At 41.8% G+C, this 26909-nt stretch overlaps 1 protein-coding gene across 1 annotated transcript; it reads right to left on the bottom strand.

Annotated features, from left to right (window-relative positions):
- Positions 1-5342: 5342 nt before the first annotated feature.
- gan (gigaxonin) lies at positions 5343-26420 on the bottom strand. The gene is made up of 13 exons (XM_036126003.1): positions 26309-26420; positions 25787-25993; positions 25499-25613; positions 22466-22816; positions 20533-20601; positions 19396-19547; positions 17899-18020; positions 17685-17797; positions 17126-17275; positions 13942-14078; positions 8878-9012; positions 7521-7630; positions 5343-7436 (listed from the first exon to the last, which is right to left on the bottom strand). Exons 2-13 carry the CDS (start codon positions 25969-25971, stop codon positions 7255-7257), a joined length of 1821 nt encoding a protein of 606 aa, XP_035981896.1. The 5' UTR covers positions 25972-25993; positions 26309-26420; the 3' UTR covers positions 5343-7254.
- Positions 26421-26909: the final 489 nt, after the last annotated feature.

Genomic DNA, 26909 nt, shown 5'->3' on the forward strand with positions numbered 1-26909 from the left:
TCGCTCTAAAGGTAACACAATCACAGTAAAGGTGAACTTTATTCAAAGTCTTTATTGAAGTCATCTGAGCTGAGTGACCAATCAGAGGAGCTCCACGTCTTTGGTTCTGCTTCCTCTGCAGCAGCTGGTCCCGCTCAGCAATCAGGTCCAATCATCTCCAGCTTCTCTGAGGATCATATAAAAGCAGCTCCTGCAGGTTGGAAGCAGTGTCAGACGATTCTGAGCTCTATCCTGTGCTAACGACAACAAAAATGAGGTGAGGTCCAGTTTAATGCAGGTTATGCTCTGATATGTGTTGAATTTAATGATCTGAATCTCTTGCTCTGCAGGATGTTGTGGATTTCTCTCCTGCTGATTGGAAGCATCACCTGTGCTCCTCAACAAGCAGGTAAGCTTTAATTAAAGCTGAGCTCTTAAATGAGCTGGACATGTTTGCTCTGACTCTGAACTGCTTCCTCAGGTAGTGGAGGTGAACAGCCAATGTGGTGGTATGTAGCTTCACCCCCTCAACAGGAACCGTCCAAGCCAGTCTACCAGAACCCTGGTGGACAGGTTAGCGGTTCTGGAGGCTACAGCAGCTATCCAGGAGTTTACTACAGCAGCGGTACTGGAGGTGCTGACGGCGGTTCTACTCATGGGGTCCAACAGAGCGGCCAGCAGGGAGCTCCAGACGCCAGCAGCCCTCAGCAGTTTGCAGAGGAGAGCTGGAGCTCTTCATCTGATACCAGCGGCGAGGACGAGCCGGTCTTCACTCCTGTGGATGAAGAGGATCAAGTGTACGCTTTCAAGTCCAAGTCTCGCTACAACCGTAAGCAGCTGAGGTTCACTCAGTTCCGCTACACCCCGACAGAACCACTTGTCCAGCAGCCACCAATGTATCCCTACCCTGGGAAGAACCCTCAGTATCCAGGCCAAGATCAAGTCGAAATGAGTTACTGAGGATCCCTTTGTGTTCAAGACTCTGCAGCTACTGATCGTCTGACCCCTTTTTTCTGTTTTGCAAGTTCTAGAGGAACCATTGACTGACTCTATCACCTAAAACATTAAAATCATTCTTGCTTAAGTGACCTTGGTCTCTAATGTTTTAATCTGAAATTGTCTCTTGGGTTTTATCAGCTTAAGGGCTGCAGAATCTTTTCACCAAAAGGATGCGTACTTGATGCCGCTGTGGTTCTTAAACTGTACAAGGACATCACTCCAGGAGATGAAGGATCATGTTTGCTGACCTAGTCTGCATTAAATGATTTTAGTTTTCATGAAATCAAAACCATAAACCTTGGCAGGAAACATCAACCTGACTGCTTTTTTTTTTTTTTTTTTCTGGACCATCTGAACTTTAAAAGCTGTCCAAGAGGCAATTTGGAAGGTCTCAGTTTAAAACTGAGAACAAGAACTTTCAGAAAGTTCTGCCTCTACTAAGCTGAACCCCACCCACCACCAATAGATGCTTATTTCCAAAAACAAAGCCCTGTCCCTTTAAGGATCTTGATTCTTAAAGAACTGGTCTAGAGTTGAAACAAAAACCTATTTAATTTGGGCTTCTTGGTCCAGCTCCAATTAACTGGCTCTTTAGTACAATTTCTCTGGCCTCAGACTAAGATGCCACTTCAGTCCTGGAAAAATGGCTTGAACACATGGTAGGCTAATGTCAGCATCTATGGGTGAAAGCTCTTATATGCTAACTTCACCTCTTGAAATTTTAAAAGCAAGTTATTTTCCTTCAAACGTGCAGCCAAAATGAAGACCAGCTTGACAAATCTGGTTTCAGATACTGAGACTGGATGAGGTGTCGGTTTCTATTGCCAATAGGCACTAATGCAGGTAGCTACGAACATCTTAAGCTTTCATTCATCCGAGTTCAAAATGATCTAATGTTGCTTTGGCTTAACCAATGCAAACCTTTTTAAAATCAAATGCTGGCTAATCTGTAGGGTGACGATGTTTTACTATTTAGGGCAAATTAAACAATCTTAGAGTTGTTTTATCCCTCTATTTAGGCTGTTTTTATTATCCAGGATGTAGACTCGGTTAATTTTATATGGTTACATCTTGTAAATCCACATCAAACCCAACCACACTCAGTCAATCTAAACAAACAAGGTTTTTCTTATAAAAATTCTTCACAATAGCTCTTTAACTATTGGAAAGCCTTTTTATTTCTACCATATTTATTGGTTGGACTTATGAAAAGTCACCAAATCCTCTCTGTTAATACCAACCAGCTTGACACACAATGCCTCTTGGTGGATGCAGTGTGATGGTGTGGGAACAGCATCTGTTACTGGGGGGGGGGGGTAAATCTCAGCTCGCCATTGTTGGAGGTAATCTAAATGCAGAAAGATAAACATCAGGTTCTGCACTTATGGGCAGAACTGTCCAAGATGTCGCCGCTCGCCGCCACAGAGCAGCTTTACCTCCAGGGTGTGACAGAACGGCCGGTCTGCACTCCTCAACCCCGACCCGATCCTTACGGGATCAGCCTGGGCGTGCTGACCGTGTCAAAGGGACCAACGCCACCACAATGACTTGTGGGATGGCGTCCCATTCTTCAACATTCGTCACCACAGCCGGTGACCAAGCTGATGACCAGCATGGTGAGGCGGTGCCAGCCTGTCGTGGCTCTTTATGGTTCATTACTCAGGCCCCTGCTGGTTAAATGTCTCATTTTCTTCTATTTTTAAAAATTAAATCCAATAAATGTCTCCCATCAGAGGAAAAAGCTATTTGATACGGAGGTGACCCCTGCAGAGCCGGATGACCGAGTGCTGGTGAGGGAATTAAGCCATTTAATTCAGGCATGCTGGAGCATAGATGCATCTAAAAAAAAAAAACAGGCTTTACAACTATGTAAGATTACCTAAACCTTTAAGCAATTAAGACATTTCGGAGCTTGCTGGTGCCCATCTCCAGTGATCGAGGGGGTAGAACCTGGAGAGGAGCTCCAGCCTATCACAGGTCAACAGAAATCCTCTCCTACATGTTTAACGGACGTCAGTCACATGACCTGGTCCAGATGGATTAAAGGGGCGGTCACCAGAGCCGCTCGCTTTAATAAAACCCCATCCCCCTCCTGTAACGTTACACCCAGTAATCCTGTGTCCTTAATTACGCGTCTGGACGCAACGGCGACAGATCCACAAAGAGCGCATCCTGATCCCAGAGGTGATAAAAGCGGGCCAACAGAACCTGCTCAGGTGTTGGGTTTAAGGTGTAGGGCGTGGATCGCAGGAAGTTTGATCCAACGGAGCGAAATTACTTCTATCTCTTCCAGCCGAGGAACCTCAGAATCAGAATCAAGTTTAATCGCCAAGTAGGTTTGCACTTACAAGGAATTGGACTTGGTATTGATGGTGCAGACAAAAAATAAGAATACAGTAAAAGAAGTAAAAGGATATTAGCACACAGCAGACTGTGCGTCAATGTAACGCAGAAGCTTGTAAGTCCTGAACAGCGGAGAGAGAGACAGCATCCAGCTTCACAGGCGGCTCACGTACTCCACGAACATTGTTCTTACATTATTTAACAAAAATATAAAAGCTAAAAGCAGAGGTTTGTGAAAATCTACCTACGGTCATAACGACTAGAAATAAGAACATAAGCGGCTGAGAGGAGCTTCCTCTGTCCGGTGGCTTTTACCTTAAAGGCGAGGAGAGCAGCTCCGTCATTCAGAAGGTTCTCCGAGCAGAGCTGCTGCTCCTTCACATCAAAAGGCGTCAAGCTGAGGCGGCATATCCGGTCGCCTCCCTTTGGAGCCGAACTCAGGACTCAAGTCTTTTCTGGCCAGGAAACGCTACCCCCCCCCCCCCCCCCCTTCCAAGGATGAGCTTAAGGATGTTGGTGAGGACAAGAATGAATCTGTGACCTGATGATATAGAGAGGACAGCGTCCATACATGGATGGACGGATGAAATGACGTATGTACTGTTCGTACGGATGGATTAACTGATGGATGAACAAGGGACTGAAATAATCAACGTCTAGTGTACATATCCTTCCACCCTGGGCAGAAAGGCCCAATAGAGTCTCTTTTTAACCCAAGGAAGGGAGCCACAGCTTCTTATGGATTTCTACAGGAGCGCCGTCCGGTTCTCCAGCTGTACTGCTGAGAACAGGAGAGGCTTGGCACCGACAGTGATTGTAGGGATTCAGTTTACCAGTTTGGATACGAAGGCCGAAGCTTTCCTCACACAAACAGACAAGGTAACGGCTTATATCTCAGAGCTGTCACCTCCATAATCCTTCAGCCCCCCCTCCACCCCTGACACCCATCCCCCTCAAATTATAGCAAACTACCCCAGACATAAGCCCACAACGCCATAATAAACACATTTTTGTTTGGGTTCTCACTCTGTGCCTAATATAATTGAGGAATACCCATTTAATTAAATGTTTATAGCCTTCACTCCCGCTTTACTGACCTTTTAGCTCTCTTGCCTTATTGGATGCTTACTTTCCTTTGCTCTCTGATAATAATTAGTGATATGACAACACATCAATCCACATCAGTTTATCAATTAAATGATTAACGATCCAATCACACTGATGCAAAAAGAAAATGTCGCCATTTCTAAGATATGCCTTTATTTTGAAATTGAGGCATGAGACTCAGGTGAACAGGTGATCAATTAACATTATTTTAAAACTAAAAGAGTGCCTTTTTTATTTAAGTGCCTGATGCCTGTAACAGCTTGGAAATAAAATGGTCAAATGCTATTTTTTTTGTTGTGAGTTGATATCAATAATAGTGTTGAACAGGCAGATAATATTGCTTCGATCAGAAATCCTAACAGACTTTATGACGGCAAATATCGGATCGTCATCTAAACAAATCAATATATAACATCATATTGTGAAAAAGCTGGTGATTTACACCTCTAGTAATTAATAATTTAGGTATACATGTGTTTTTTTTGTGTGCTGCCAATACTGGAAGCCACCATGCTGCATTTCGTTGTATGGTATATACAATGAGAATAAACCTTATATGAGGGAGGGACGGATAGAATAACGAATGCATGGATGGATGGATGGCTGGATGGATGGATGGTAAATTGATGGGCAGACTGATGGATGAATCTTTGGAAGGAAGGAATAAACCGATGGATGGACAGAAAGGACGATGGGTAGAGGGGGAGAGCCAGAACTGGGAGGACAGATGGTCGAACATATGAACAGATGGATGGATTGACAGAAGGACAAACGGCAAGAGGTGGGTAGATGATTAGATGGATGTACGGACACATGGGCTGGATGAATGGATGACCGGCAGTGACAACGCAGCTTTTCTAAATATCTCACTGAAATCTCACGTTCAAACTGAAACAAAAACCAAAAGAAGCGTGTTTTTACTTTGTGAATTTAATCCTCTGACGTCAATGAAACAAAAGCAGATTGTGACAAAACTTCCTCTGCAGGACTGAAGCAATCCCACAGCAGCTCAGTGGCTTTCAGGTTTCCACAGTTTCCTCACAGACAGTCACAAGGTGCCAACGAGTGAGACGCTGTTTAGACAACAGTGATGCAGAGCAGTATTTACTGTAAACGCTGGAATGTGTGCACACAGTCATGAGGAGCTCCTTTATACTCGGCCACTGTTACGCCACAGAAAAATTATTCATTTCTCGTGCGTTTTTTAAAAACGAAATTCCCTTTTCTCAGCAGCATTTTGTTAAAAACGAAACATTTCCTTCCCTGTTAAAGGATATTCTAAACATTTGGACCGCTATGTCAGCTGTTTTTGTTCCGCACCCATTCATTTCCACAGCGAAGACGGTGGGAGGCTCTCCGAACTCGTTTCCAGTTTCCAGGAACTGATTTCCTCCCGCAGGAACAAGTTCCGGGAGCCTCCAGAGAAACCAGCAGGTTAAACTAACCAAACATGTTCCCGACGCGCCGACTCTGAAAGATCAACAGAGACAACGCGCTAAAGCACGAAATAAACATCACCCTCCATCTGCACCACAATCGGATAATTATCCTGATGCAATATGTGGAGAAACTGTTGTTCATATTTGCTCAACTTTCTCATTAAAAACGGAAATCACTACAGTTACTATTTTTTTTTACTACTATATTCTACGAATCAATGTCTTTCCTACAGGACTCCAATTTCTAGATTTATTTCAAGCAACTAGCATCTTTCTGCAGATTTTAATTTAATCCTTTGTTAAATTTAACCGGTACAATAAAGATTGGTGCTTAAATCACAAAACTGTTCAAAAGCAGCAGCTCAGACGAGAAAGAAAATAGATTAGAGACTAAAAAGCTGCATAATTATTTAAAAAAAGACAAGTTTTTACTTGTTAAAATCAGGCCAGGCTGAAGTCTGACCCTGCATAATATTCAGTATGTATTTGATTGTCTGCTGTTTATACATGGAAACGTAGGTGTTTTTGTCTAAAGTGTGTCTGCTGCTGCTGTACGACTTACAGTTTGTTGTTAATTTGTCCCTAAGTGAAGAGAAAACACCATTTAATATTTCAGATCTCCTTTCTAAAATTCTGTAGATGCATAAAAATGTACGTGTGTGGCCACAATCGGGTCCGACACTCACGGGTCAAGCATGTTTCTGATACACAACCAGTGGCCGTTTGTTGGAGCCTTTATTTGGGCCTCCGTCTCTGGTTGGACTTTTGGAGTGAAGCTGCTTAAAAGGCATCAATTAAAAATGTCTTCTATAAAAATAAATACTATCACAGTCCTTAAATTGCCTTAGATCCTGCTTTAACAAGCTTTTATAAAGCTGTCCCAGCTAGAATCCTGAAATTAGCCACAACCAGAGCAAATCTTACCGTGTGTGCGATTATTAAACTTAATCATCAAATATGAGGAGATAGTTTTAGGAATATCGCTTAAATCATAAAAGACATACTGCGCTGCAGGACACAGTTCTAACGGATGTCCTCTACATTAAGCGTGCATCAAAATTTCATAGATTATATTAGTGTTCAATCTCTCCGCCAGCCATCACTAAACATAAAACAAATGACCTTTAAAAGAAAAACAGAAGGTTTACGTCCCCAGTTAAATAGAAAATATTTGAAAATTCCTACCAAAAAAAAAAAAAAAAAACCCTTTACCATGAAAAACATCTTTTGATGAGTACCCCCCCACCCTCCGGTCAACAGTACAGATCAACAATCCCCCCAAATCTACAGAATAAAAGTGTCGTTGCACGGCCCAACCCCGATCTGGAGGTAGGGGGCAGCAGTGAGCCGAGGACGCGGAGGCTGCTGACCCGGGGTGCCGACCCAATCAGGTTGCCGACAGCCTGACTTGGAACATGCCCTGGTTCAGCTGCAGGCGGAACAGGCGACAGTTGGCGATGCGCAGGGCGGCGCAGGCCGTTTTGGAGAGATCCGTGGCTAACATGGGCCTGGTCCGGTGCCACGTCCCCGTGCTGCGCCGAAACTCTCGGACGTAGTCGAAGCTCGTTCCTGCGAACACAGCAAGCTCCGGCGTTAAAGAAGCAACTGTCCAGGAAGCCCGACCGGAGAACCCTGCGCTGCCGGTTTACCGACCCGTGTCCAGGTCTCCCACCACGTAGACGCTGGCCCCGATCGGAACGGCGCCGTAGACGAAGGACGAGCTGGCCGGGATGCACAGGTTCTGGTCGTCTAGGAACATCCACCTGACCCACAGAACAGTACGTGCTCAGAACAAAGAGCATGCAAGAGTTACTGATGTCTACAATGACTGGCCGCACAATGTTAAGGTCCGGACTTTGACTGGACCACCTAGATCAGGGGTGTCAAGCTCCAGTCCTCGAGGGCCGGTGTCCTGAAACTTTTAGAGGTTCCCTGGTCCCACATGCCTGAATCAAATACCACAATTAGCTCCTCAGTATGCAGTCAGGTTCTTCAGAGTCCTGCTAATTAACTGATTATTTGACTCAGGCGTGTCAGACCAGGGACACATCTAAAAGTTGCAGGACACCGGCCCTTGAGGACTGGACTTTGACACCTGTGACCTAGATTCTTTGGGTTTTCAGGGTTTCAGTTTTAGATTCACTGCTGGGTTTAGGTTCATGGTTCTGTTGAGGATCCAGTTTGGGCCCAGCTTTAGCTGTCATCAAGACAGACTCATAAGTGGCTCTAGCTCTGGGATGTATACCGAGAAGATCGTGGATGACTCTGTTACTACAAGACGTCCAGGTCCTCCACATCATCAGCCCACCACCACCGTGTTTGACAGCTGGCCTGAGGTGCTCACACCGATACGCTGCGCTTGGTGGAGGTCCTGAGCTTTTTGTAGTTTCTCTGGTCACTGCACACTCTGACCATGAACTTATTAGGATGTCCACCCACTGGGTGGACATCTGCATCTGCAGCTGATCATCAATTCATCTATGTTTCCCATTTTTTCTCATAAAGAAGGATCAATTTCTATTTATCTATATAGCAGCAATTCAACACAAGTCATCTCAAGGCACTTTCTAAAGTCAGACTCCATCAGATCCTCCAGGTTGGTCAGAAAGTTTCCTCTCTAAGGAAACCCAGCAGGTTGCATCAAGTCTCTCCAAGCAGCATTCACTCCTCCTGAAAGAGCGTAGAGCCACAGTGGACAGTCGTCTGCATTGTTGATGGCTTTGCAGCATTCCCTCATACTGAGCATGCATGAAGCGACAGTGGAGAGGAAAACTCCCCTTTAACGGGGAGGAGAACCTCCAGCACAGTGTGAACTCAGTGTGAACGCTCATCTGCCTCGACCGACAAAGGAAAAACCTTTGTGCCGTCACTGTTCACGACAAACACTCTGGAAATAAACTAACACATTTTTATCGATATGATAATTAGTCCTCAGTACATTATGTTTTAAATGTTTTAGCTTCAGAGCACCACCTAAAATATACGGTGAACTGAACTTGTTAGATCTGACCTTCTCATCTCGTCGTGGTAGAACTCAGACTTGCAGGTCATCATCTGTCTCTGCTCGGGGTTCTCGCTCTCTTGGCTTCTGACTCCGCCGAACACGTAGAGCTCCTGGCCGACACCGCAGGCCACAGAACCGAACCTGAGCGGGACAAGACAACAGGGTTTTCTTGTAAAGGGAAACCTTGGCTCTCAACAAGACAGCATGCATAAAAGAAGTTAAATAAAATAAATGTAAAAAGGAGTAGAAAAACAACAACTCGGACAACATGAAGAAAGATTTTGAAAAAAAAAACCCACACGCATTTAATTTCCTGATATAGAACTGCAACACAAACACAATCGGTTTAATTTTCAAGGTTTATATATATATATATATATATATATATATATATATATATATATATATATATATATATATATATATATTTCATCACACTTCATTGCTTCCTTTCACTTAAAACTTTGCTGCTACGATCTATCGGATCTCTTCTCTCTGAACATTTTTGTTAATTTCCATGAGGTAGGCTGTGAATATACGTCATTGTCACACAAAGGATTCCTTATAGCTCCTTAGCACCGTAATCGTACATCGCAAGCTTCCTAGCTAAAGGATCTATATGGAAGCATACAGCTCCTTTTCCTACGCTCCTTCCTTACTGTACTGCAATTGCCAAGTACCATATTTTTCGGACTATATTAGAATATATATTATATTATATAATATAATATAATATATATATAGGTATATATATATATAATATAGATATATATTATTATATATATATACCATAATATATTTTTTTTTTTTCTTTTTTCTTTTTCATAGCTTGGCCGATCCTGCAACTTATATTCAGGTGTAACTTATATATTAAATTTAAATGTTAAATCATCTTGACCAGCATGAATCAAGGAGTCGTGATGGATGATGTAGGAGGGCTAGAAACACAAGTAAAAAGAAACACATGAACATATACAACCAAATTTTATTCCATCTACTGAGATTAGAAGAAGCACGGATTCATGCTACAGCTGTGACAGCAGATTTATTAGGACTGATGATAGTAAGATAAGTTAAAAACGGCTAGAGAAGTTTGCGGAAAAAGGTCCGGCTTTGTATGGTACTTGACAAAGAATATGCCCGGTCAATACTTGCGTCATCATCCTCCAAGTCCACTGTTTGTGGTCGCCACTCAAGCTGTACATCAGAACAATCAAGTATCACAACAAAAATGGCAGAATGTGAAGCACTACTGGCTGCACAACAGGCTGAAATAAAGATGGACGGGAGCTTAAAAGACTGGAAGATGAAAGGGATCTTCAAGTGATTGCTGCAACACTAAAAGCATCTCTCGAGGCAGATTTAGTTGAGGCTTCAGATAACAACAGACGCTGGTGCTGGCAGTGATATAGTTGATATTCCTTCCCATTTGTAAAAAAAAAAAAACAAGCAAACAAACATTAAAGCAAAATAAAAACTAACAAGCAAACAATGAAGCATCCTTGTTGCAAGCCTTACATGATACAACAGTTCTGAGCAGACTTCCTACTCCAGAACCTTCAGTCTTCACGGGTGATCCACAAAATTTCCCCAGGATAGAGCGCTAGCTTTAAAAGCACTCATACAATAGAGATATTCAAATCCAGCCGACGGGTTATAGCCTACTGCCAACAGAGATATACTAACGGGGAGGCACAACCTGCGTTAGAGGGGAACTTTTACAGACCGGATGATGAAGCGTATAATATGATCAAGAAACTTTACACGCTTGATTATGGTCATGCCTTTGTAATCCAGCGGGCATTCAAGGAAAGACTGAACAACTGGCTCAAAAATGGCTTTCAGAGAATCAACAAAGCTGTGAAAATTTAGTGACTTTGTGACAGTTTGTAGTAACGCAATGCCGCATATTAAAGCTATAGTTGGTAAAACTAATAAACACCTTTTGTTATACTGGGTAAACTCATCCTTCCATACTGAAAGTAGTAAATACATGTATTCAGAAAAAGGAAGTAAAAAAAAAAATAGACCTCTGAGAGCTTCAGGCATGTAAAAACGCTGACTAATCCCTGCCGTTTGGTCCAAATGGCAGGGATTAGTCAGCATTTTGGTCCTGCTCTCACTCTCCTCTGTCCCTCAGGTTCTCGGAGTATCACCTTATTTATTGATTGTCCCACATACTAATAATTCTGATGAGCTCACATAACGCCAGTATGCGTGCTCGTTCCTTGTTAGTTTCCCCTTGCTGGCTGCGCGTCCGGTTAGCTTAGCGGTTAGCTTAGCGGCTAGCTTTGGTGTTAGCCGTTCATTGCTCTCACCGTAGACTCTGAACATGGCGCCAGAAGCGAACTGTGTTTATGTTTATGAGAAGAGGAGGAAGGCCTCCGTAGAAAGAAATAAGACCAGAGTGGATTTGGGAGATTTTTTCCACACGATTCCCCTGAAGAGCAGATAACAGGGACGGTCTTGCACATGCGCAGTTATTCAAAAAGGGACTTGGGGAAAATTCCTGAAAAATCTGCTATTCCTCCTTTAAAAAGGTCTATAAATTTTAAATTAATGTGAAGAGAGCCAAAAAAATGCTCGAAAATATTTCTGACTGACTTATGCTACAGTAGCACGTTCTTCATGAAGGGCAGTTGGGTGATTTTTCTTACATTTTCCACATGCAGCTTTGAGGAGAACGGTGATCTCTCCTTAAACAGCCAAAGCACAGATTGTTGTCTAATACAATCCTCCTTTTCTGATCTTGAGGCTTTCTGGAAAGGATATGGCATTTGTGAATGGAGTGGTTTTTAACCACCGTACATGCATGACACCAAGTTTGAAGGCAAAGGGGACCCATTTCCTTCACTGGACCTATGAGCGTCAGTAAACGTGTTCTCCGCTGCACTGCATCCATTTTCATCTTTGCTTGGGTAGGGTTTAGATTAAATAAATGCATTAGCCTTTGGTTGTTTGATTTCTTTAGCCAGCCTGACTTCCAAACTCCTCAAAGCATGAAGAGATGATCCTGTGCCATACAAAATAAAGAAAGAATCAGCAAAATCCCTGAAACTAGCACACTCCTGTGTTTGACATAGCTGCGTAGTAGAAAACTTGTCTTCCCAGAAAGAATGATGGGAGCACATCCATGACAGTGCCTGTATGGGTATCTTCATACAACAATCCTGAAACAGAGAGTTTAGTTTATGCCCTTCTAGATACTCGGAGCAGCAGCACCTTCATAGACCAAGATAGATGCAGTTTGAGAGCCAGTTAAGTTAAATTAAGGGACAAGTAGCCAAGCAGAGACGGAGATAAAGTGTCATCAGAAACTGAAAGAAACAGAACTGGATTATATATGTGGGATATATTTTAAAATCATAAGCATTTAATAGAAGCCTTGAGATTATAGCTGTGGTAAACTGACCTTTGCGAATTTGCATTTAGCAATATATCAGATGAAAAAACGGCAGTAAATTAGATAAAAAAAAAATAATTAAAATAGCTAAATATTACTTCAGGCTGAATAAAGGGACCGTTACAGCTGACATTTACTCTAAACACTATAAAACTGAATCAGCAATAATTTATTGAACTTTTATGGCCAGATCTAATCTAGCCGTTGAAATTAAGCAACTGTCAATGGTAATGTCGCTTTCCCGGACAGGAAACTGATTTATGGCAACTCCATACATCCAACAACACAAAGAATAAATTTAAACTTACGCTGGAAAAATAAAAAATAAAAAACACCCCAGGATATATCAAGCAGTGTCAAAAAGCAGCAATCTGGAGTCATACAGGCTACGGCGCCTATAGTTTTATGTTATGGGGCATTAAAACAGCAAAAGGCACAAAAGGGACTCTTCCCTGCAATCAATTCATAACGAGGTCCTGGGGAAGGAGCTCATTCCTCCAGATCGTTCCTCTCCAGCCCAGGCCTGTTACAAGAGCCTACATGTTAGACCCAGGTCCTCCCTAAAAGCCTCGCATCCGGGCAAGTCTGGTTTTATTGTATTATAAGCTGTATTATAAGCTTTACTCGCACCAACCGCCAGACGACGCGTCCTTTGTTTATTTGAAACGCCTCGGTGTTTTAGAGCAACATAAAAAGCTCACAAAAAGTTCCCATGAGGGAGAAAACCTCCAGGTGTAAACAAGCTAACTCGCTAGCTGTTTTTAGCTCGACGCACACGGCAGATGACGCAATGCTCCTCGAGCGTTATGTCGTAATATTTCTGAGAAGTTGAATATTGATTACAAATGTACGAGAAACTACAGAGAATGGAGTGATTGTTATCCGTTTGACTGCCCAGAATGCAGTAAAAGGTCTTTAAAGTCAACATTAGTGTTATTTTAGGTTGGAGTGAGGAACTTTCTGACCTGATGTGCGTCTAAAAACAAGCAGGATGGATTGGATTGTAAATAAATTGACTTTAAAGTTCGGCCCCACAGACAAAAAAAAAGAGTGCCACTGAAAAGGAAACGTTTGATTCTGGTTTACGAAGGAAACTGAGCACCGCAGAGATCAGATTGAGCTGGGAGGTGGTGACGCCCCACATACAAAAACAACAGCGTGAAGAAGAAAGAATCTCAACTGAGGCTTCTCAGCCACGCCGTCTGAAAACATCTGATGCCTCAGAGCCACAAGTCTGGTTCAGTCACTGGTTTTTGCCACCAAAGGTCGCACCGGTACAGGATGTACTGGAAATGCTGGATGATTTCAACACAAGCTGCACGGACGCAACAGCTGACTCAAGCCTGCAGACTAAAATGGCATGACGTGACGGGAAGTGCTGCTCAACGAGCCGGAGAGCTTTCCAGGTGAAACCCAAACGAGCTCATGAACCCGTGAGCTGCGGCTCGATCGGGAGCGGCGAAAAGCGGCCTCCCTGCGCTGGACACCGGCTAACGTCGCGGCCCCGGTGCAAATGTGAAGCGGCTCCGCGCAAAAACGAAACCCAAGCCGTCCAAGCTTGTGACAGTCGCCATGAAGCCTCGTTTCATTTCCTGTTGAGCAACTCACGGTCACACGCTTCACATGTGGCCTGATGTGCGTGTGTCACCTGATGGGATCACGCTTACCGTCGCTCCTTCAGGGGACACAGGCCCGTCCACTGTTGGGTTTTTGGGTCAAAGCTTTCAACGGAGTCGAAGAGTTTCCCGTAGGAGCCCCCGCCGATGGCGTAGATCTTCTTGTTCATGGAGGCATAGCAGCCCACCTGAAGGCAATAGAAGACATATTTTTATTGCAACACTTACAATACTGCTCGTATTTTTCCCTTTTCTGTCTCACTTTATTGCATTTTTTTTATTTTTACTAGGGTTAGAAATGCATCCAAAGCAACCTAGGCCTGTTTTATTTTATGAAACCACTTTAATTTTATCAGCCACACCCAGGGCAGCTTAATGCCAGACCTGTACAATCAATTTATTCCTTAAATAGTACCTGGCTAGCAACATGAAGTAGGCTAAAAGATTTAGCATAACAAAAATATCCTTTATTGTCCCACAGCGGGGAAATACAAGCACACCAGCAGCAAAGTGAAAGGCAAATATAATAACAAAAAGAATAAGAGACTGTACTTTAAGATTAAATGATCAACATAAGGAAAAAAAAAAACACTGTACAGTTATCAAAAATTGGATGCTCCAATTAAAGAAATATGCACCTGAGTACGGGGGATTTAAAACAAAACCCAGACCAACATCTAAATCTCAGCAGGCCTCTGTTGCCTCAGTTAACGTCAGAGTTTGTGATTCAAAAAATAGGAAGAGACGATGGGTAAAAAAGGCCATCATCCAAAACCAAAACCACCAGTGGTTTCGGTTTTGATGTCTCAAGACTTCTGGGAAATATTCTGACGAGACAAAGGTGGAACTTTTAGGAAGGCGTGCATCCTGCTACATCTGCTGAAAAACTAATCACAGCATTTTCAGAGAAAGTGCGTCGATGCTGCAGCCCGACACGGTGGCGGGAGTGTGGTGGTCTGGGGCTGCTTTGCTGCTTCAGGACCATGAATACTGCCCTCTAGGTGGGAGTGGTGGTCTAGTTCAGGGAGCGGATGTTTGCGTCATATAGAGGACGGTTCGAAACTCAGGCCCGTCACTCTGGGTCCCCTGAGCAAGACCCTCCACCACAGATTGCTCCCGGTGCGCCACTCAGTGTTGGCAGCACTCTGCTCCCTAAGGTATGGATTAAACACAGAGACACATTTCTCATCTGTGGGACTATAAGGGATCTTTCCGTTCCACACTGCAAAAAGGAAACTAAAAGCAGGTGAAACTTTCTTAAAATTAGTGCATTTGTCCTTGATATATTCAGGCAAGTTTTAATGATCTGCGATTAAAATATAAATAATTCAACTCTATCATTTTATTTCAAGTGTAGTATTATTTAATTATCTTATATGAGGGCTCTACAAACTCTTTCCATTGGCAGATCATTTTATTTACCTGCTCAAATCAAGGACAAACAGTGATTTCAAGAAAATGTTACTTACTTTTAGTTCCCTTTCGCAGTGCTGTGGTATCCCTGATCTTCTCAAACTCACTTATCTTTATCTTTCCCCTCTCAGATTTACGTTCACTGATAAAACTCTGAATTTCAGGCCCAAAAAAAAAAACACCTTTTCTTTAAACTCCTGAGAGGTTTCCGTTTTATTATAATCAGTTTGTTTGGCTTTTTCGGTGTTAAATTTACTTAACCATACACCTCCCCTCTAATCTTGAGAAAAATAATGAAATCTTTATATATTAACTTCACAATAACAATATCTGTCTGTTTTTTTGTCCTCATCTAAAGAAGTTCCGCCTCCAATATGCGTTACAACCTCATGTCGGTCATATTTTTTTTTATCATGCAACGCTTTAATAGAGCCAACAGGCTGCACAAAAACAAACTTTCATTCAACTTCCACCAGAGAAAGAGAAAAATATGTGAATAAGAGAAGCTTCGTCTGACGTGCAGCTGAAACAAGTTCAGCGGAGGAGCAAAGGAAACGGATATAAAAGCAAGATGCAAATATGACGAGATAACATCACACATGCTGATTAGCTCCTGACACCTTCCTGCCGCTGCACCACAGCTTCCTGCACTCTGACAACGTACAAAAATAACAGCGAGAAAAATGCTTAATAATAATCACATTTCCAGCTTTCAATGGATTTTTTTATTGTCATTTCCACTGACTGAGGACCATTCCTCTAAAATCAACATATTCAATGAATTTGCTTTATTTATTTAGGAAATATTTAGAAATGTAATTGATTTGCTGTAAATGATTATAGTGAACTTTTCCTTTATACTCTTAAAAAATAAAGCAAACTTTTTTCTTCTATAGCTTCAGAAACGCTTCAGAGGTTGATCAGCGCACCCTGCTGGTCATAAGCTGTTATTTGACCAGCAGGTTTCCATGTTGTTGTTTGTGTTTTTAGAGCAGGAGGTCGACCATGTGCTATTTGTTTGGTCAGGTGATCATATCTGTGATATATTGGTAAATGTCGGTTATTGGCCGTAACAGCAATAATATCGGAAATCGATATCAGCCCAAATATTCATATCGGTGCAACCCTAGTTTTGTTTAATTGGTTAATTTATTATTAATCCCAGTGTATATTTCTATAACATTAGTGAAATTAGTTTTTCCTCTATTACACACTGGTTTAACTTTTGAAATTCACTTTGGATTTCTTTTGTTTTTCATTGTACATTATTAAGTCAAAATTTAGAATTAATTACATTAATCGTTTTAATTTTGTGTACATTTTAATGTACATTTTATATGTTTTATATATGACTCTATTGAATGTGTAGTGTACATCTATGGTGTACACTACACAACTTTGACTTCCTCTTTTGTGTCTGTCTGTCTGTCTGTATATATATATATATATATATATATATATATATATATATATATATATATATATATATATATATATATATATATATATATATAGATATAGATAGATAGATAGATAGATAGATACTACTTTATTTGCCATCACTTTCCTTTTAATCAATTTCCTGTGTCAAAAATATTTATGCAAATATTTATATGCAGCTGATCAACTGGACACAAACTCTGCTCATAAATGAAAACTATCTGTCAGCCCCTAAATAAACGAAATAAACGCATCACGGTTTTGCCGTTGCCCTGAATGAAACGCTGTGGTAGAGAGCTGAGCAGAAACTAATGTCTGTGACCCACAATGAACTCCAGCAACTTTGGGAAGAGCAGAAAAGTCTCCACGGTTCTGGCGTTACCTTCCGGACCATCGTCATGCTCGTCTGCATCTTCCAGGTGCTGAAATGGGGGTCGAACACCTCCACCGTGGTCAGCGCTGTGTCTTCGGTTTCCCCTCCCAGGACGTAGATCAGCCCGTCTAACTCTACCGCGCCGAAGTTCTGCCGTGGCTGTAAACATCGGACGGGGAAACAAGTAAGCCACAAACATTTGGAGCGTTCTATTGGAACGTGGGAAAAGATATTAGCCATCAGGTGTGTTTCAAAACTGGGGGACCTGAGATCAGGTCAGGTGTTTATTGGGGTCTACATGGAAACTGTAAAACCTGCCATAACCAAATATCGAAAGACATCCAGTCGGAAAGAGTTATTTACCAAAATCAGTCAAGATCAATGTGTCTATCGCCTAAAACCCCGAGCTTTTTAACGCAGCTATTTAAAAGTCATTTTTGTCGAAGCAATACTGACCCCTTGTGGTCACAAAGGGAAAATATGTAAAAAAAACGAGCCATTCCAGGTGGTAAACAGAGCTGCAGAGACAGAATGACGCAGCAGCAGCAGCAGCAGCAGCAGCTGGTACCTGCATCATGGGAGGGATGGGGCTCCAGGAGTTGGAGTCAGGGTCGTATTTCTCTCCAGTGTCCAGGACCGTGTTGTTTTCATCCATACCCCCCAACACGAAGAGGAACCCCTCTGACAGACGGGAGACAGCGGTTAGATACACCCACCTGCTGCTGCTCTCTAACACAGAGGGGATCTTTGATGGATTCCTGCGAGCCGAGCGCGGCACTAACCGGCGGCGACCACGCCGTGGCCGAGTCGGGCCGTGCTCATCGGCTCCAGAACGATCCACTTCTGCCTGTTGGTGTCGTACAGCGGGCACATGCAGCGGGTCTCAGCCGTCGGCTTCTTGGTTCTGGTCAGAGTGGAACTTAGACTTAGACTTTTTTGTCTTTATTGAAATTTCGTTACAGCTTATGACAATGTAATGAGATTGCAATTGAAATAAAACAACATTACAATATAGAGTGCAGCAGTGATACGAATGCACAGTGCAGGAGAAAAGCTGTTTTTTTGTTTTAAAGTATGCAGAAGAACGTTCAACCATGTTTATAGTGCAAAGATAATGGTACAAAAAGGCATTAATTTGAAAAGTTCAAAATAATAATGGTGTAAAAATGCAGTAAACGTTCAGTTGTGTACGATCGGATCAGACGCAGGAGCGTATTAAATCTGCACGTTTTACTGATATGAGTGACACACTAGGGCTGGATGATATAAGAAATGGTAAATCAACAAAATAGAAATTATATTGATCGACATCGATAATTATCAACTAATTCAAAACATATATATTAAGTGCAGCCCTGACCATTTCATATTGTTGCTTAGCAACCCATTTCTAGATACAGAACGCACAAACACTGAATTCAAACTCAACCCTTTATTCAACCAACCTTTTAACAAAACTGCAAGTTTTTAAAAAAGAAAATAAACGCGTGATCTCTGAAATCTTTGAAGGGGGCGGAGCTTAGTGACGAAGCGTATCTGCGTCTGCGTTGTGATTGGTTGGGAGAATGTAATGACTTTAATATTAACCTAGATGATAGGATAGAATGCATGAGGAAGGAAAACTGTTCTATTGAACTTTTTATTGACCCTTTTTTCTATCATCGATATACGTCTATAGATCGTTATATATCGTTATTGAATTATTGTCCAGCCCTATGACACTTTCTTATATCACGTTGTAAAGGTTTGTTGCCTTTTAGAAAAAAAAAAAAAGTAAAAAATGTTCCTTCAGCTAAAAGAAAGCAACAGTCCTACAGACACATCACAGTTAAGAGTTAAACAGAATATCACTTCAAATATTATTATATACACAGTGATGTATTCTAGGTGTTTAATTTCTGTTAAATTGGATTATTAAGGCTCACATTCAATAAAAACTCAAAATAAAATTCTTAGAATATTAGAAATCTTATATTAAACCAATAAAAAGTTATATTTAACACGGAAACGTTTTAAACGTGTGGTTTAAAAGAAAAGGTCAACAAGCAACAGTTGATAACTGAAGGCTTGGAGCTGAACAACTGAAAAACATTAACCATGAATGGACATTTTGATAAAATCTTGAGTTATTGTGAGGCGCCTAGACAGCCTACAGCTCCCAGCGCGTTGTGGCGAAGTTCTTTGGTCAGTTATGTTCCAACTTGCAGAGGAAAATAAGCATTCTTGGAGGACTACCTACTGCTTCCATGGTCATGATAGGAATGTGAAGAGTTACTCACCTCCGATCTTCTCCTCCTGCAAGGACGATACACTCAGAGTAACCTCGGGGTTTGAAGGCGGTCAGCATGGCCTCGCCCTGCGGCGGCTCCTCCGTCAGAACCTTGTAGCAGAACTCCCTGATCACCTCCCTCATCAGCGGCTCTCCCATGGTCTGATCAGATGACACAAGCTCAAAGTTTCAGTTCAAAACAACACAAAAAAAGTAATGAAAAAAATGTATTTCACACATAAAATAATTTAACCTTGTCCAGTTTGAAATTAATCATCTATGGATGCAACGTTTTAATTCTCTGCTGCATCTGCCTAATGAATGTGTTGAATGAACAAAGTATATTTGGCTTTTTTCACCATGACAACATTCAGTAACTTTAACATTATTCAGACTTTATAACCGTAGATCTTAAAATCTTTGGGTGAAGTTCTAACCATAGATTAGGGCTACACGACACTAGAAAACCACGCGATGGCGATAGTATTGGTAAATATTGCAAGGACCATATCAGATGCGATATGTTCCTATTTTCTTCTTTCCTGTCTTTGTCATCTATGCTTCCATCACTCTGTGATTAGCATTTGGGGGAATGTCGTTAGTGTCCGATGTGGACAAGTGGTGCTGTGAGACTCCGTCCTACAGGTTAAATGTTACATTAACATGTAAAATGTAAATTCATAATCTTTTGGATTATGTTGGTTCTCACATATAAAGCCCTTAATAATCAAGCTCCATCATATATCAGAGCTCTGATTACCCCGTATGTTCCTAACAGAGCACTTCGCTCTCAGACTGCAGGTCTGCTGGTGGTTCCTAGAGTCTCTAAAAGTAGAATGGGAGGCAGATCCTTTAGCTATCAGGCTCCTCTCCTGTGGAACCAACTCCCAGTTTTGGTCCGTGAGGCAGACACCCCGTCTACTTTTAAGACATTTTGATATTTAGTCACAGCCAAACCAAACCCATCAGCTCCACAAGAAATATATTAGCCAACAATTATTGCACACCGAATAGCCCTTTGGTACATAAACAGTCACTCGTATTGCAATGATGATACATTCACAATATTTTGTGGAATCCTTCTATAGATATAATAAATACATTTTATAGTCTAAATAGATCTTAAACATGTGCGCATGCGCAGCACCTGGTCTCTCAGGTAGCTCTGGTCCAGGCCCTGCGTCCACACGGCCGATATCACTTCCTTCATGTGACACTGCCAACACAGACGAAGACAGAAAAATAACAGACATGCTTTAAACACCAACACATAGCATTATAATTACAGAAACAGCACAGAGATGTTCTCTGTGGTTAGAAGAGAAGCAGATATTTAGGTTTCGTAAACATGTTCAGTTCTGTTTAAAGGAGCAATAAGCAAAATGTCATTATTTTAGAGAGAAAGAACTAAAAAACAATGACGTGAAGAACTAAAATGTATCTTTTTAGATGGATTATGGTGTGAGGTCACACACCATCTCTCTGTGTTGTTCTCCAGTCTCTTGTTTACATATCCGGGCTGGCCATGTGTGCGTGCACGTACGTGCACGTGAACAGCTGCCACTCAGGGCTAACCCACTCCCTGCCCACAAAACGCCTGCTCCAGAGCATTACTGGGTAGCAACTCTTGCTAACAGCATTATAAAGTTAGAAGTTACTCACTTCTTCTGGTGCTGTTCTGCTATGTTTTTATCCTTTGTAAATATGCGCATATTAGGTGACGGGTCTGAAGGGGAAATGGGTGCCGGGTTGCAGCTGGAGTGGAGGTAGAGAGAGGCGTGGCCTGACGCACATCTGGCTTTGGTCTACAGACAGTGCTCAACAGGTGACCTAGTGGTGAAATATCGCTTATTGCTCCTTTAAAGCATGCACATTTTAACTGTTTAACTGGGATTGGTATTTTGTTTAAACATGCAGGCACGTGAACTGCTATACGTTTAAGACTGAAGCCATTTAAAGATGACAGATGCTGCAGTAAATAAAGGTTTTGAGATAGTTGCCAATACACATTAGACATTAACTGTTGACAACTCCACAGTATACCAAATAACATAAACAAATATAAACTATCCCTTTAAAGGAGCAATACGTATATTTACTGAAAAAAAAAAATCAGCCTTGAATCATTCTCATGTGTCACCCAGGATGGAAGTAATGTTCCCTATAAACTGTCAGTCATCTCTATCAACAACATCTTTTCTCCTTTCAAACCTAGAGGTACGGTCTGGAACTACTTCGAGTCAGAGTATAGCTCCTGTTTACTTCCTGGTTCCTGAGCCAATCACATGAGAGTTCCCAGGGTTCCCAAAGCAGAGCGCAGCATTAGGTATTTTATTTTGGCATAAGAGCAGCAGCCTTCAAACATGGAGGCCAGAAATAGAACAGAATACAACATCATGTATATGTCCTATGGAAGTAAAAATTCAGTGGGTTTCAAAGCAGGACCGTTGAGGACTAATAGGCTGTTGTTGTTCCAATTTGAAACACTAGGTGTCAGTATTACTTCTTGCTCCATCAACCTCACTGAGAAAAAAAAAAACAACGTGCATCAAATTGGTTCTGAAAAGGAGTTTAGCTCTTCTTTATTTAGGGGTACACATGAGAAAAAAATAATCTGGTGGGTAATGTAAGAACCACGGAAAAACAGCGATGGTGTGAAAAAAAGTTATATTACAAAGTTTCTGAAGGTAGAAAAACAGAACTTTCTGGTGGCCACGTGTAAACGCTGTTATTCATCCACAGTGTTTTTAATGCTTCAATTCCAGTTTGGAAAGAAAACTTCAGAGCTGAAATTCATTGGAAGCCGGGGGGAGCTTCGTTTTTTTAAATTTGTGTTGTTTTTTTTAATCATCTTCCACTCTAGAAACCTCAGGAGTCCAAAATCTGACCAGAATTAGCAAAAATGTGCAGCTTCCTTATGTGACAAACGTGGATATAAAACAGTGATGTCACACCAGACGTGTCCCTCATTGTTTTCATGGTGGTATGGACTTGTTTCTCTGTTATCAGAATCTGCTGCCCATTAGAGAAGCTGGACACCGGCTACGGAACAGGTGAGGCCACAGGTAAAAGTCACTCACCCTGCGGTTGTCCGGGTCGTTGCTGAACCACCGCACCGCAGCCTCCAGCACGTGCTTCTCGTTGCCCACGTTGAGCTTCTCCATGCTCAGCAGCTCGCACAGCCGGTCGTGGGGCAGCTCCCGGAACTCCTCGGTGAGCGCCACGTCGCGGAAGTGAGTCTGCAGGAACTCCGTGGCGATGTGGTGGACGTGCAGCAGGCAGTAATGCAGCGAGAAGAGGCGGATGCCGATGCAGTTCTCCGCCGTGATGCAGCTCTCCAAGAACTGGCAGCAGAGCGACTTCAGGTCGGTCATGAGGAGCAGGTCGGACGCCTGCACCATGTCCTGGATGGTTTCCTCGCTCAGGCGGATCTGGGAGTCAAGAGCACGGGAATAAAGAACAAATACACAAACTGCACAGGGTTGTGCACTTGATGATCATGAAAACCCAAAATTCACTGTCTTGGAAAATTAGAATACCAAAAAGACTTAGACTTAGACAACTTTATTTGTAATTTTGTATGCACAGAGTGCGTACAGAACGAAATTTCGTTTGCATACAGCTTGAAAATGTCAGTGAATTGAAGTAGAATTCAGAATAAAGTAAGTTACAGGATAAAATTACCGGATATAGTGCAAAGGATCAATAAAAGAGGATATTTTAAACAGAAATCCGCAGCTTCTGATAACTAATTTTATTTATGCACTCAATCGTTCTACTGAGCTCCTTTTGCATGATTCACTGCATCAGTGCGGCGTGGCATGGAGGCGATCGGCCAATGCTTCTGCTGAGGTGTAATGAAAGCCCAGGTTGCTTTGATAGCAGCCTTCAGGTCATCTGCAGGCTTGTAGATCCTCTTACGACTACTTCATAGATCATTTATGAGACTCAAGTCAGGCCAGTTTGCCGGCCAAGCACAGTAACACTGTGGTTAGAGCCCATAAAGCTCTGCAGTTCACACCCTGAGAATCTCAACCAAACTCTTGGATGGGCTCCATAACTGTCTCAAAGCTCTGTTTATTCCTGTTGCTTGTGCAGGTGTTGGTTTTTTAATCTACACTTTTTCCTTCCACTTAACTTTCCATTAAGCCCGCAAGCCCCCTTTCAAAGTGGCTTGAGCTCTTTATCAACAATATCGCACTTGTAGCGGACTAACTGAGACCGACACACACTTATCACATGTCCAGAGCTTCATCTGAGACTCTTCTACAAAAGTATCTACCAGACATATAATAGCATCCCACATTTTCAATTTCAAGAATAAAATTCCAAATTTTAAAAATTGTGCCTAATGGCACAACAATAGGGTTGTGCCTAGATTGATTTTGAATCTAAACATGTATAACTTCTCAAATGCTTGTTGTGTGGTCACCAAACTTGCTACAGATGTAACCAAGATATTGTGTTTACAGTTTATTGTGTTTATTTCCTTCTTTACAGTGTTATTGAAATATATAAATCAGTTGTTGTATTAACAACTTCTATGAAAACAATAAGAGTTACCTTCTAAGTTTACAGAAGGTGGGGGGGTTTGCAGGTTCACTCAAAAAGTAATAAATTTCACTAGGGATGCACGATATATATCGGACCAATAAAATACCGGCCGATATGGTGGAATTTTATATCAGCCCGATAAGTAAATTCATCCGATAAAAATAGCCGATAAATTAATTACATGTGGTGGAATTTTATTCAGGCGGAGTAGCCCCAAAGCGGGACAAGCACAGACATCATATATGTAGACGCGTCATAGGGCGCAGGTTCGCACGTCAACGTCACCGCCATATTGTATGTGGCAGAAAAAAGTTCAGTTCTGTTATTGTGAATGTGGAGCAGAGAAGATGCCTCATTCCTGTGCTGCAATAAATACACACACACACACACATATATATATATATATATATATATATATATATATATATATATATATATATATATATATATATATATATATATATATTTATATTTATATATTTATATTTGTGTGTGTATATGTTATGAGGATCGATTTGTTAAATCTAAACATTGTTGTCTTCATTATTTCATAAAACCGTGTCACTTGTGAACCTTTAGGAACAGACTTTTTGGGTGAGTATTAAAGAGGTAAAATTAATAAAATGAGAGAAAAAAGTCCTAGGTCAATAAAGTAAAAATAAACAAACAAACACAAAAGTGATAATGTTATGATAAAAACATCATATCATGAGAATTAAGGGGGAACATTTCCAGAATACACACAGTTTGCAGAATTATTTTACTCCTGGAGTAATAGGGCCAGGTTAGATTATTTTAAATATTTTTATTCTTCAGGAGAATAAATTCAGGAGAATGAAGCTAAAGGGATACGAAAATAAACTTGTAATATTACAAAAAAAAAATACTACGAATACAAAGTATATTCAGAGATTAAAGTCCCTCTGATACTGTATAAGTAACTGAGTAACTGCAGATTTGCCACATTTAAGATGGCGGACGCTCTGACGCATCGCAGCATAGGCAGAACCCGCCCAATGACGCGTCTACTCTTATATTATGTCTATGGGGACAAGACTTTGCGTTCCTTACTATCAGGACCCAGGCTTGGCTCCGTTATTGCCTGGCTATAAATAAACAAACTGGGTATTAGAAGATAATGACAGCATTGCAGTTTGCAAAACCTGTTCACATCCACATCGTCCTCCAGGACTATCATGTTAGTCGATAACCAGATTAGCAGGTCAGGCATTGTACAAGTTGAGAAAGGCCTTATAAAGTATGAGTACGTATTTTTTTTTTTGGGCTTAGGAGGTTAATATAGTTGGATACAGCACTCTGTGACCAGCTGGCTTCTTCAGCAATGACATTTTAGGGCTAGCAGGAGTGTTTTATCCCGCTCTGCTGCACAATTGTCCAGTCAGCAGTCTTTCTTTAGCAGTGTTGTGTAGGCCATAACAAAACATCTCTGCACCTTGTCTTTCTGACACAAGCAGGCACATATCGGCCATTTAGACAAGTCAAACCTTAAAAGTGAAAAGAGTGCTTGGCAAGAAGAAGAAGAAAGAGATGAGACTCACCTCCCCGCTGAAGATGTAGTCCAGGATCTGCTTCATGATGGCCATGGAGACTCCCTGCAGTTCAATTCTGTAGGTTGACCCATCTTCTTTAGGAGGATTGTAGTTCAGCTTGGTTCTGGCAAGAAAATCATTAACAAGATATGTCACAACACGATAATAATAATAAAAAAAAACTGTCTGGAATCGTGCCCAGCTGTTCCTCAGCTGAAAGGGAACACGCCCATCACGTTGCCTCCACAGGAGCACCTGATGCCTGGTCAGATGGCTGCAGGAGGAGGAGTGTCTGACCTGATGTAGGGGCTGGCTGCCGCCAGGATGTTCTTCTGCACCGGGAGCTCCTCTCCATCCACCACCAGCAGCGCGTCGTGGAAGCTTTGCTCCTGCCAGAAGGTCCGGAGGACGGCGAGGAGCTTCTGGGAGTGCTGCGGATCCGAAACCGTCAAACCGGGATCACCGGATGTGGAGTTCGGCATGTCGGGACTTGGAGCAGCTCTCCTGTCAACAGAAGCAGACCAACCGCATTTCACGACACGTTTGCAAATTAACGCAGTTTGTCTGATTAACCATTAGCGAGCCGAATACTTCGTAAAAGCACGACTGTTAAGAACAACTGATGTACATTTCCTATATGCAGCGCACGCAGCTGCTGCAAGCTGCTTAATCTTAAAATAACCGGTTTTTAAACCAGGTTTGGCAGGAAAAACTACGCTAGCGGCAAAACCAAGTGTTAAGATACACGGCTGCGACATGGGTTAAAAGTTAACATGTCATAGTTTCGCATTAAGATATTTACTTATTCTAAGGTCTTACCTGAAGTGTCCTGTGTGTTTATTGTATGTTTGAGCACAGGGAGTGCCTCAAACCGCACTCAGAGCACCATGAATCCAGAATGTTGTAAGTCGACGTTAAGAGGCATGTGTTACATGGTGCGTTCACGAACATGGGACAAATCCCTTACTGAGCCGAACGTCACAATGTAACATTATAACAACACGTTGAAATACATATCTGTTGATGAATATCACACTTAAACAGAAACTACGATGTGGTGCTATGATCAGTGACAAATTCACATCCATAAATACGTCTACACCTGATACAACAGCTGCTAGTCGTGCAATTGTCTTGGATTCGCGAACGTCCCATCAACTGGGCGGAAAGAGTTCAAGTGCAGTTTAATGCAAATTTTATGTAAATAAAAACGCTTGAACATTGGGGCCGACAGTTTTGTTGTCACGTTAATTTATTCGGACATTGTTTCTTGCATAGAAAGTCGTTTACAAAGTTAAAAGACAAACACAAAGAAAAAAAAAACCTGTACAACTTTTACCCATAGACTTCTCGGGGTTCTGTTTAAAATGTGAAGAACCCAATTTTCTTCGGTTCTCCGGGGCTAGCACAGTCATATTTA

Source organism: Fundulus heteroclitus, chromosome 2 (genome assembly GCF_011125445.2).
Source record: "Fundulus heteroclitus isolate FHET01 chromosome 2, MU-UCD_Fhet_4.1, whole genome shotgun sequence".
NCBI lineage: Eukaryota > Metazoa > Chordata > Actinopteri > Cyprinodontiformes > Fundulidae > Fundulus > Fundulus heteroclitus.

What these genes read in the sequence shown, in the direction of transcription:
- gan (XM_036126003.1), bottom strand. Translation starts at nt 25,971, where the DNA reads ATGCCGAACTCCACATCCGGTGATCCCGGTTTGACGGTTTCGGATCCG. An exon ending in CCATCCCTCCCATGATGCAG is followed by an intron (nt 17,276 to 17,684) that starts GTACCAGCTGCT and finishes CGATGTTTACAG; the next exon opens with CCACGGCAGAACTTCGGCGC. An exon ending in TGTCCCCTGAAGGAGCGACG is followed by an intron (nt 9,013 to 13,941) that starts GTAAGCGTGATC and finishes TGTCCCGCTCAG; the next exon opens with GTTCGGTTCTGTGGCCTGCG.